The 12,658-nt window shown below is 41.1% G+C and overlaps 1 protein-coding gene across 7 annotated transcripts in view; it reads right to left on the bottom strand.

Annotated features, from left to right (window-relative positions):
* Window positions 1–12,658, bottom strand: part of LOC117480283 (protein MTSS 1-like) — a 49,364-nt gene that overhangs the window by 18,969 nt on the left and 17,737 nt on the right. For all 7 annotated transcript variants that reach the window (XM_034127559.1, XM_034127560.1, XM_034127564.1 and 4 more), the window contains one exon: window positions 642–726. In XM_034127559.1, the coding sequence (XP_033983450.1) occupies window positions 642–726 (85 nt within the window). The remainder of the gene's footprint in view (window positions 1–641; window positions 727–12,658) is intronic.

Below are 12,658 nucleotides of genomic sequence, written 5' to 3'. Positions count from 1 at the left end.
TGTGTGTGTGTGTGTGTGTGTGTGTGTGTGTGTGTGTGTGTGTGTGTGTGTGTGTGTGTGTGTGTTAGAGAGAGAGATGTGGTATGTATGGCAACACTGAAACATTAGAGATACTTGTGTTGCCAGACAAATCGTCTCTTTCCCAGAAAATCCCTGACGAGGGACATTCTCACCCACGCACACAAAATGTCAAGAAATGGAGGGTATGCTGAGATTTGAATGCAGACCATTTTATTTGAGTGAGGGAAACAGTTTGGGTCAAAGTACACTAACTGAATGAGTGAGTTACTTATATAGGAAACACTGCAAAAGGCAATAAAGTCATATGTTTATCTTTGAAAGTTTTAAAAGCTTGTTGCAGAGAATTTTGGTCTGCAAAAGAAAATGTTTTTCGTAATTTTAGAGGGGAGGTTTATTGGACATACAGTATGAACTACGTGTAATGCCTTTTCAGCACAATAAAACCACAGTGATGGGGCTTATATACATGGTTACCTCAATTAAATTCCCGCTCCCACCCTACAACCCAGCCAATCGTTCACCAGAATTGCACAAGAGATATAATACATCCTGTATTTTGGTATATATGGAGACAAAGTAAAGGTAAAAAAGCAAACCAATACATGTGCTGTGTTGCTTACATGGAGAACTGTTTGAGTTTGGCCTCTATGCTGCGATGTCTCATACACATCCTGGTCAGCGCTGATCCAATGTCTTTGGTTCCACCTGAAAGAAATAAAGAAAGACAACAAATTACTATTTACATAGGCTTTTAATGACGTAATTGCTAATATCAACAACTCGTCTGCACAGCCACTACACAGTGCTTTAGCTTTCCAAGTCTGTTTTAGGGTTTGATTGTCTGAATTGATTCACTAACAACATGTTGAGTTACATTTCCATTACAGCAGGACTGCAGCTGCGTCATTTAGCAGGATCTCCAAATACATAGGTAACTAAATAGCACAACACTGAAATACAGACACAGGGATTTTAAAATGTGTTGCATTCATTCATATGCGAAAAAATGCTACTGAACTACACCGACAACAATCCATAATTTCTTCTTCTTGTTTTCTGTGCATCTAAGAACTGAATGTACAGTAAACCAGTGTAGTAATTATATATATTGGAGTACAGTATACAGTAGTCAGCTAATCTTGTTAGTTAACTTCATTATAGACTTGAAAAAAATGTGCCTGTACTTTCTAAAGGAAACATCTGTAACAAGCACTCACTGAGCCCACTCGCTCAGTGGAAAACACTGACTTATGACTGGCACATGTATTCAGGTCAAAAAAGTAATGAGGAGTTGGAGCTGGAGCCTTTACATGCTTCAGGCCAGTGTCAGTTTCCTGCTCACAGGATAACAAGCTGTCTACTGGAAGGCCTCAGGCTCTCCGGCAGCTAAGCAGAGACTTGACGTTGATTGACAGAACTATTGTCCTGCTGCTCAGTGTGACTAGTCGGAGTCTCTGTGGGGTTGAAGCACCACTGTGTGTGTGTGTGTGTGTGTGTGTGTGTGTGTGTGTGTGTGTGTGTGTGTGTGTGTGTGTGTGTGTGTGTGTGTGTGTGTGTGTGTGTGTGTGGTGTGTGTGTGTGTGTTGTGTGTGTGTGTGTGTGTGTGTGTGTGTGTGTGTGTGTGTGTGTGTGTGTGTGTGTGTGTGTGTGTGTGTGTGTGTGTGTGTGTGTGTGTGTGTGTGTGTGTGTGTGTGTGTGTGTGTGTGAGAGAAAGAAGGTATTGGCAGAGAGATCTTGTATGAAAATGTGTGGAGATCTTGCGACATTCTGTCCAGTGATCAGAGTGTGGGGTTGTGTGTGTGTGTGTGTGTGTGTGTGTGTGTGTGTGTGTGTGTGTGTGTGTGTGTGTGTGTGTGTGTGTGTGTGTGTGAGAGACAGATTGGTTGTGATGATCTGATGTGAAGTGTGAATCCCCTCCAACAGAGCGAGCCATTCTGCTGTCAGCACAGTCCTTGCTGCATGCAGAGACACACACAGGGCTGTCATTCACTCGCACAGAGAGATTTACAACACACAAGCACACACAAAGTTGTCTTTTACTCTCAGCGGCTGGACAAAACAAATTCAATATGCTGCTGATTTTGCTTAAACACTCACTGAATGGGTTTGAGGTGGTATAAAAAAATACTCCAAGCAGGAATTAATTACAGAACAATCCAAATAAATGTATTATTGAATGGTAATGAGAACAGGGCTAAGCAAATGTATGTTAGAACAAAAAAACATTCCTCAACGTCTAACATTGGTGTGAGATTTCTTTGGAGCTGAGCTGGAGTGGAGCATATGTTTTAAATTACTGATAAAGAAATCTTAAGAATTTTCTTATATGTATCCTGAAATTAAAACAAGTTACATACAGTAAACGCAGAATATTTGGTGTCAATCTCTGAACCTTAGGGACTATAAAATATATTGTGTTAAATCTCCTCTGCTATGGTCTGTTCGACTGAGCTGAATGCGTCTACCAGAATGAACTGAATTCATCTGTCTCTGCACTCCACAACTAAACCAGTGGAACAGCATCTGTAGTTTTTAGTCTCAGACACCATGTAATTATGAACAAACAGTTTGTCTAAGAACTGGTTTACAGACAATCCACATCTGTCCTGTTCTTCTAAAAGACCAGAATTAGCTTTCTGTGCCTTTGACTGCTCAGAGACACTGTACACGGAGAGCCACAGCATGACAGTGAATGAAGCCATTCTGGATGGCAAATGTAACGTTCTAGTACCTGTCACCAAAATATAATTTAATGCCAGTCCCATTGAGCCCATTACAACCTCAACATTTTTCCTCTTTCCATTCATCAGTCCGTTTCTCTTTTACTGTGCATGCTTGTTATTGCAGAGGGTGTGGCTACTCCATGCCATAAAAGACCTTCCTGTTATACAACACCATAATGCTCATTCATTCCTGCGTTGACTTGTTTAGTCATCCTATCCACCATCCATCTGTCCTTCTCGCCCTCACTCTGACTTCTTGTTATTGAAAAGGGTGTGGCTGATGGATGCCATAGTACCACGAGGAGGCCGCATAGCCAAAAGGAAAGAACGTAGGATTAAATGGGGCAAACGTTTTTTATATAATAAAGTTACTGTAGAATTGCAGCCAATGCTGTCAAGAGAAGAGTCTGGTTTCAGTTGATTATTCAATTTCCATTACCCACACTTCTAGATTTGATATGAGGCAAACAAGAGAACCACTATCTGCTCCTGACTACACGCACAGGTATGCTGCTATGGGTGTGATAGAAAGATTAAACTCTAGGACACACTCAAGTCAGATTTTGTGAGATTGTTGCAATACCCTCTTTTCCATTGGCAACAATTTCACTGAAAGACATACGTCAAGAAAGAGACAGAAATGTGTCTGCAGGCATTGGCATTGCTCAAGATATGGGTATGGCAAAAGATCTCCTCCCATGCCATGAGCATAAACAGGCAGAAATTCCAGGTGACCGAGCCTTGTAATTGTAACCGTTACACAATAGCAACATGAATGATGATCATGAGAACGTTTTTTTGTTTATGTAGTTAAATAATTAAGAAATACCACCAGGTGGAAAAAAAGAGACATGCATGTTTCTCCAACTCAGAGCAGCTATCAAGTCAATGGGACCTCTGCCATTTCTGCCAGTTGCCGTGGAAACAGTGTATTTATGTTTGCTTGTCTATTGCGAGTGAAAGTCTGAGTATTAGGCTTGAATAGTGTCAGGAGGTGACCCTTTGTTTTCTGCTTTGTATCACTTGCATGTCATGGCCTACTCCAGGGGAAGTATATGATACACAGTCTAACCTAGAAGGCCAATATACAGTTATACACAGCACTAAAGCGTATTGTTGGACAAGTCAATACTGTCGTTTGCTACTTCTTAAGGTATACATTTGAGCCGTTTTACACGTATGATAGAGGTTTGCCCAAGGTCAATTCTGTGATTATATTCAGCATATTTTCGATTGTGACACTGTGCGAAAAGATTGTTCTTATTAATACTGATAATGATTTTGATGGTATTACCCATTACTAGCTCACATGCCATCAGAAGAAGTGTCAAGAGTTAGGATGTTGGCTAAAAGTGGATATCAGGCAAATCTGCCCTGTTTGTGGAAAGTTGTTGCTCTCATGATGAAGTGGCTGCTAACACACATCGTCTACTCTGTCTAGCACCGAGTGACCCCTGGATAGAAATAGCTCTATTGGCAGCTCCAGTTGTCTACCCCACACACACAGCGAGACACACACAAACACAAGTTTCAATTGCTTTACTCTCCGGCTCTCCGGCCAGACCGCTGCCGTGTGTGTAGTAGCATAGCTGGCTGTCAATAGAAATAGCTGCTGTGTGACATGGTTGTTTCTGAGGCTTGTAATTATCCCAGCAGCACCAACACTTAACCAGTCAAAAAACACACATATACACTTAAACGCTGTAAGCTCTACTCTTCAGTGCATCCGTGTACAAACGATGCTAAGCGGATGCTTTGCTTTGTCAACCTACAGAAGTAAGCGAGCAAGCAGTACTAGCGTATTTGAGAAAAAATATGGCCACAAAATGCTTTAATGTTTCACAATATGTTGGCTAATGCATGATGTGGTAAGCATGCAAAAAAATAGTCCCAGGCCAAGACAATTAAAAATGTCCCACAATAGAGAGTATACAGTATAAAGTCAAATAATGTTCTTGCAGCTGTTAGTTATTCCCTCTGTGTAATGTTTTAAAATTAAGAAAGGACTATATATTTTGATATAGAATTCTAACAAGCTCTAGTTTCTGTGGGACATTCTGTGGGAACTAGTGTCTCTCTGGTATATAGGGACATTTGTGACCGATTTCCTTTAGTGTGTGTGTGTGTGTGTGTGTGTGTGGTGTGTGGTGTGTGTTGTGTGTGTGTGTGTGTGTGTGTGTGTGTGTGTGTTGTGTGTGTGTGTGTGTGTGTGTGTGTGTGTGTGTGTGTGTGTGTGTAGTGTGTGTGTGTGTGTGTGTGTGTGTGTGTGTGTGTGTGTGTGTGTGTGTGTGTGGTGTGTGTGTGTGTGTGTGTGTGGTGGTGTGTGTGTGTGAGAGAGAGAGAGTGAGAGAGATAGTATGACGATTTGATGACGAGCTGCCAAGTCTGTCTCTGTCCTAAACCCCCCTCCAGACTGTTCCTTGGAATGTCACACTATGCTGACACAGAGTGTGTGAGAGTGTGCTAATGCATTTTGGAAGAAAGCAGAAAGAAGGTCTTTGAAAGGACACTACATTGAAATGTGTCAATGTATTAGAAATGTAAAGGGCACTTTTTTTTTTATCATTAGCTCTTATTTGACTTAGCCTTTGTATTCCTTTAGAACAGACATCCTGTGCAAGGGACCACTGTTTATTTTGGGCTAGTATTGCAATCAACTCACTTGCTAAATAAGCTTGCTAAACAGTTATCCCTCATCCTCACTCATGCTCTCCATGATTAAATAAGGCCAAAGTTCCTTTGTTTGTGTTTATATAAACAGGAGACTCTTTCTGGTTGCCATGAGAACTATTTGATGAAATCTGAGACCATCGAAAACGTTAGCACCAGTGCAGCATCGACATGAAACTGGCGTCATCATTTCTGCCCTCACAAAATAAGGCCGTTATGTTAAAGCAGGTCTGATGTTTTGACCGCTAATTATATTAAAGAGAGGGAATTTGTCTCTCCATCTAATATGCCTGTATTTATTGAAATGATCTCAAAAGGGAGTCTGCATGTTTGCACAGATTACAGCCTATCATTAGAGGAAAGGTGATATGGTGAGAGAAATACAAATACATCTAGGGAGGAGGAGATAGGGAATGGTGGGAAAGTGAAATGTGCCAACATTGTTATGAAAGACAACCAAGAAACAGCGAGGAGAGAAGGATGAACACTATCAAGCAAAAGGGAAAATGAAAAAAACTGGAGAAGGGGAGTGATTTGGTCCGGGTAGTTTAGACATGAAGCTCAGAGAGGCCCGCTAGCTGGAACCAACTCTGAATGGGCACCAGATGGTCGCTGTTAACTACGGGCCAGTGGTTACACTGATAAGAGACTGGAGACCATACAGCTGGATATACACACACACACACACTTGCATTTACCCAGCTGGTCAGAGGTAAGGAGATCTGTTCAATAGATAATTAGAGAGCTGGGGGGAAAGGCCACATCAACAGTAAGAAGGCTAAATTTAGGAAATGCATATTTTCTTCTTTATGTTTCTTATTAAAAATGATGCTGGCTGCGTATCACTAATGCTAGGGAGGCAATGAATCATTGATAACATAGTAAAGGGCCTCTGCTGCATCGTATGCTGTTAAGTATCCCAAACAACACAGATATTGAACTTTTTATTTTCAAAAGTTTATTTTGAACTTATAATATCCTTTCAAAAATGTACACTAATTATTTGGCAACAAAGCATAACAAAAATGACGTATTCCTGTGTGTTACTGTGTTAAAGAGACCCGAGTAAAGAATGATTTCACACACCCCTCCGCACACACTCGTAGCTGAGCAGTTGGCATACACAGATGGAGCCACCCACCAAGCAGAGAGACAGGCTAGGATTTCATTCTTTGATTTATATTTCTACTCTGTCAGTGTGGTATCATACTGAAAGTCTATAGTTAAATATTCAATAAACTAAGTAGTGCATTGTGAGTGGTTTGAATTCATCTCGGACTTGTTGAAAAAGTGAATGAATGTAGCAGTGAATAAGTGAAAACAATAAATCAAAACAACGATCTTGATAAATCTACAATGCAATCATATGAGTTATTGGAGTTAAGTAAGGAGATCTGTAGGGTTCAGCATGGTCTCCAAGGTCAAGGCTTATTATAGTCTGCTGTAATAGTTGCCCTGGCCTCCTTGGGAACCACGCTCACATCTTCATTCATCAATAGCTGCTGACAGAGAGTCAGCTTGCCCCGTCTACCCATGAACACACACACACACACACACACACACACACCGGACAGTCAGAGAGTCTAGCCTCAATGGGCAACAACACATGGAAACGTGTGTGTTTTCGCTCGCCCACACGCACCTGCTGCAGGGTGACCAGTGCTGACACACAGAAACTCTGGACAGTCTGACTACAGCTCCCAACAGCTGTCATCAGAAGACAGGAGAAGGGACATGAAGGAGAGGATGAGCACAGAGCAGAGGAGTTGAAAGAAAGGAGAAAGGGAGAATGAAAAAGGATGAAGATTATGTTCAGATTTCAGTACGTTTACAGGTTGAAAAAAAGGTTTTCCGGTATTGACAACTTCTTTGGTTGAGTCTGGAGGTAATGTTATTGGTGCTATATTGATGGAATTTGCTTTAAACACAAGATATACATGTTGTGGCATTATCTGGTTTTATTCAGTTATATAAAAGGTATATTGTCTAGTGTTAGGCAGAAATGATATAGTCACAATGGTTAAATAATCTGGAGAAAAAAAAGGATTGGAATCAAAAGAGCCAGTACTTTGATAACGATATCAGCATTACTACATGTCTAACATGATTTCAATAATGGGTTAGGGTTTATCTCTTATGATCTGAACACTACCATGAAAAAGGACATACAAACTAAAGAGAGACGAAATACTCTTATCTACTAACCATTATAAGTTAAAGAGACATTTCTGTAACAAATAAGCATCATATTCACTTAACACTCACAGGAGAGACAGAGGGACAGAGGAGGGAGCTGTTCAGATTTAAACCCATAATGTTGTTTGTCAATGGTTTGCATCATAGTCAAATGAGGCATCAAAACAACAGCGGGCTGACGTCTGAGCGTCTTTGTGCAGATGGTGAAAGATGACTGGGTGTGTAGCCTGGTGACGATATTCATCAACATTGGCAATGGGCCAACAATGTGGGAGATTATAATACTGACTGCAATTCTACTAGAGGTATTAACAATCTGTAATCTCTAAAAGAACCAATAGAGACTTGTCGGAAACTGTAGTTTTAAATGTGTGTCAGTGTGCCACTGCAATGCAGTGAAATGCATCCTGAACAGAGCATGAGATTCCCTCTTACCCTCCTCCACTCTCTGAAGGCTGTATCTCCCCCCATCTCCTTTCCTCTTTCATCCACATGTGCTTCTATTTTCCCTCCTTTTCTGCCCTGATCGTGTTTCTTCTTTTTCTCTTCTAAACCTCCCAATTCCCTCTCCTATTCTCACCCTATCCTTTCCCCCATGTTCCAACTCTCTTCCCCTCTCTCTTTTCACTTCCTTCCTGCACTCCTCCTCTTTCCTGTCCTCTCACTCTTGGTGTGGAAAGTCAAAGCAGCCTTTGGATTCATTACAGTGACAAATGATGTCATGATGATATTGAGATGTACTGCTTTCAAAGAGTTAAGGACTGATGTACACTAAACAAAGTTGCAGCTGATAACCATAAGTGTGTCAGTGTTGGGCTGCATCCTGAATACTAATGAACGCTGTAACTAATACAGCAACATTTTAAAAGTGTTGACAATGATTCAGGCAAAATGGAGAAAATGGCTCTTCAGGGAAAGCAGAACATAGGAAAAGGTATATATATTGATTTTCGTTGTTAAAATAAAGTGGAGGAGTAAAGAGGACAACGATTAGTCATTTGAGTGATAGGATGCCACCTCAGTGTGGTTCGGCAGTGTGAAAGCTAGGTCTCCAAGCCGCAAAGATAACCAACAAATGCTCCCATTCTATTTCTCATTTGTTTGCTTACAGAGCTACTGTATGTCTACACCCTTCCACCGTCATTCCCCGCCTCCTCCACCATGTCTGCCAAAACGCACTGTAGCATGCATGGATACTAAAGCAATGGATGGGAACCAATTATGATAACAAGAATGCAAAGCTCTCATCAAACTAAATGCTGCCATCCCTTTTCCTATCAAACTCTGTGGTGTGCCATGTGAATTACTTCTCATCATGCACATTTGTAAACATTTGGTCCTTATTTAAATGGAAAATGCTATTTCCATTTGCACAATACATCATCATTAAAGCTATAGAAATGTTGCATCTGAGATCATTCACTGGGACAGCAATATAAGCAATACATAACACATGTCTTGGGGTGCCTACATCAACATATTCAGATACAAATGTCTCTTTTAGATGTTTTTGAGTCTACAATTGGACTGAAGTCCACAATGTAGTGAGTATAGCTTTGGTAAAGGAGCACAGTCTTTAGTCCGTCATTAAATGGCATGAATATTCTTGGAACTTCTACCTAGAGACAAAGTGTTGAGCAGAGGAGAACTTTAGGAAGTGTGATTTCTAGTATTCACATGCTTTACAAGATCATTTGTACAACAGGAAAGTACCAGGGTGGTCTCTCCACAGACATCCCAAGCTAGCAAACTGTCTCCAGGCAGACTTGATATGGTAATTTATGCTAACTGGCTTACTGTGCTTTTACAGTGTAATATAACTGCACATGCATCAGCTGCAGATTGTAATGCAAATGTAGGTCATGGAGGATTTTCACCCCTCCCCTTTTATTTGACTGTATTGCTTTGATTTTTTTTCTGTCAGCTCTGTCTGATGTAGCTGTTCTCCATTGTACACTCAGTATAGTTGTATGTCTTTCAGGTTTCATTCTGTAGTGGCTTAGTCTTCTGTTCCCACCCCTCGTCTCTGATGTCTCTGTGAATGTAGTACCATAACGTTAACATGGAGCCTGAGTTAATCCAGTCTGTAAGCAGTCGGACAGTTCAATGAACGGTCAGAGACAGGACACAAATAAATGCTCGAAGAGAAGAGGAGAATGTCCGATGGGAGAGAATATAATGGAAGTAACGTACACATATATAATGGCCAACATCCCTCTTTTAATAACAAAAAAAAAGGATGCGCAGTACCCATTGTTCCTAATGTTTCCCAAATAAAGCAGCAGGAAGTTAACATCTGATCATCACAAGGTCTTCAGAGCTGCATGCCACATCTTGAATCTCAGGTGGAATGATGAATGTGTGAATGTTGGCAAAATGCACACTCCCTAGTATGACTATCAAATAGTGACACTCAGGCCAATAATGTTAGGCAACATCTATGACAAATGGACTGTTTGACAACAACAATCAGCACAGGTGTCAATAAAAGTTGACAGAGAGACAGAGAGGGAGAATAGGAGCAAAAGAATAGATTACTCTAGAGCCCACTCTTGCTCTTTTCCGGGCTTTAGTGCCCCACTTTCTCTCTAATCTTCCTTTCTGGTCTGACACACATTTCACCAACAGATACAGAGAGGATTTACTAGCATGAACTCAATTCATTGCTTTTTGGTTATAGTTAAGCCATACTTGGCTCTGCAGAACTGAGAAGCAGTCCCAATGATAACAGTAATTAAAACAAGCAAACCAACCTTAAGGCTAATGATAAGGTACTTTTCAAAAATCGAGACACTGTTGATACAGAAGTAGAGACCAGTACAGACCAGCGTGATATCAGCATATGGTGAGAAATAGTCTGATGAAATAGTCTGATGTCGCAGTTAATCATTTGCAGTGAAAAGGACAGAGGTTCATATTTCCACCGCAATAACTAAACGCAATAACAACTGAATGAACTGAGTCATGGGGTCTGAGTCACATTAGCTGTTTACTCTTACATTAAAGACAAAAGCTGCCTGCATCAGTCACACATTCAGTTTGAAACCCAATTCTAGATTTCTTTACATCGCCAACATGGCAGAGATATTCAAGTCAGGTTTCAGCTGCAAATATCCACCACAAAAGGGGTCCAAGGTATGAGCTGAATGAAACAAATATAACCTTTGAAAAATTCTGGCTAAAGTGTCCGCTTCCCATTGGTGGCGTACCCTATCATGCAATACACCGGACGGGTCCCTGCTTCTTTGCTTGCCATTTCAAACAATAATCCAATATGGTGGCCTCCACCAATGGTCAGATTATCTGGAATGAAAGTGACTTTCAAATCCGTAATAAAATGATGAAATTCTGGTTGCTGAGGGTAAATCCTATCTGAAACACAATTTAGACAAGCCATTCTGTACTCATCCAGAGTAACACGTTTTTCACTAACACATTTCTGTCAGCAGTCTGTGGTTAAATTGTCAGACACATAAAAGCTATGGAGATCAGGTTCTAGCCTTACTTGCCACCTTCCAAACAGCGTATCCCAAATATCTAAAAACGTTTGGCTTCTCACCTTCTGCACTAAGTGTGTGAATGTGCCAGTGACCTTCCTTTTCCCTGTAGGGAGAGTGACTGGGAGGCCTCCAGTCTGGAAGATACTGGTGATCATTTAAACCAGACACACACTGGAGAGACTGAACTGCTTTGTTTGCAATAATGACCACCAGATTACATCTACCATGTGTGTGTCTGCGCCTTTGCATGCCTGCATGCGTTTGAACGGCTGTGCTTGTGTATGTGTAAGAGCCCTCTATACTGTCAAAGAGTTAGTGAGGGGACATTCTCCACCCTGATGTCACCCCATATGGCATCTACCCGCCCCGCACACACACAAATACATCATTCATTCTGAGTGTTTTATGAAGTGTCTATGGGACGATAGGGAACAATCCAGACACTGAGAGCTCACTGAGTCAACTCGCTGACTGAGTAACTTGAATGGACTTAACCAAACCATTACTTATCCATCTATCAACCAATACAATGGCAGTACTATCTCACACACTCAGACATAAACTCACACCATTTGAATCTTTTGAAAGAGAGGTATGCTCCATCAGCACATTTTACAACACATTCACTGAATTCATTTAGCTTAAAAGTATTGCACACAGGAGTATAAGATGAATATCCTGCACAGTTTAAGGTCACCTATCTTTATTTTAAAATAATAAAGAAGAATAAAAAGCTGTTCCGGTGACTGACTGGGAAGGACTGAATCACCTTCGATAGTGACGTTGAAGCAGATGGCTAAGCCGCCCAGCTACACTACAACAAGCTGATGATGGTATCCCACTGTGCATGCATGTTTTTATCTTTGAGTATCTATGCAAATGTGTAACTGTTGCAGTCTATTCTCAAGTATAAATCATTAAATACTGGATACTCTGAGCACACAGCCATACCTCCTATTATTGTTACTTCCTAATGCCCTTTATCTCTACATCCCTCCATCCATCCTTTCTCTCTCTCCTTGGTGAGATTCAATTGAGCAGAAAGATCCTGATGATAAACAAAAAGGAAGTTTGGTGTTGCTGTCACAAAATGTCTGTTCATGCACCTGGTCTCAACAGCAGGGTCACTGACAGGAGGTGACCGTGTGCAAAGGAGAGGAGGAGGTGGAGAAAGAGAGAGAACAAAGTAAGGAACAACTAAGGTTAGAGATGAAGGAAGAGAAAGATTTTTGAATACTTATCAAAGGGCAAACGGGAAACAAGTTACATGCTATTAATTTGTTGTCACTGAAGGGGCTGCTTACATTTAAAATCACTGCATATTGAGCCAAAGTATTCAGACACAAAGTTCTGATTATGTGGGATTATTCCTCTGTAGACAGTGCTGGTACTCTAACCAGGAGTACGGGAGGGCAGAGCTCTGACTGTAAGTGTTACCATCTCTATGAAACCCAGTGAGAGTCTATAAGAGTGTGTGCATGGTATAGAACAAAAGCAGACTGTGTTGGGCTACAGCCTGCCTGGCTGCTGGGATGTGGTCGTGTGTTA

Source organism: Trematomus bernacchii, unplaced genomic scaffold (genome assembly GCF_902827165.1).
Source record: "Trematomus bernacchii unplaced genomic scaffold, fTreBer1.1, whole genome shotgun sequence".
NCBI lineage: Eukaryota > Metazoa > Chordata > Actinopteri > Perciformes > Nototheniidae > Trematomus > Trematomus bernacchii.
This window is presented reverse-complemented; position numbering and strand designations above follow the sequence as displayed.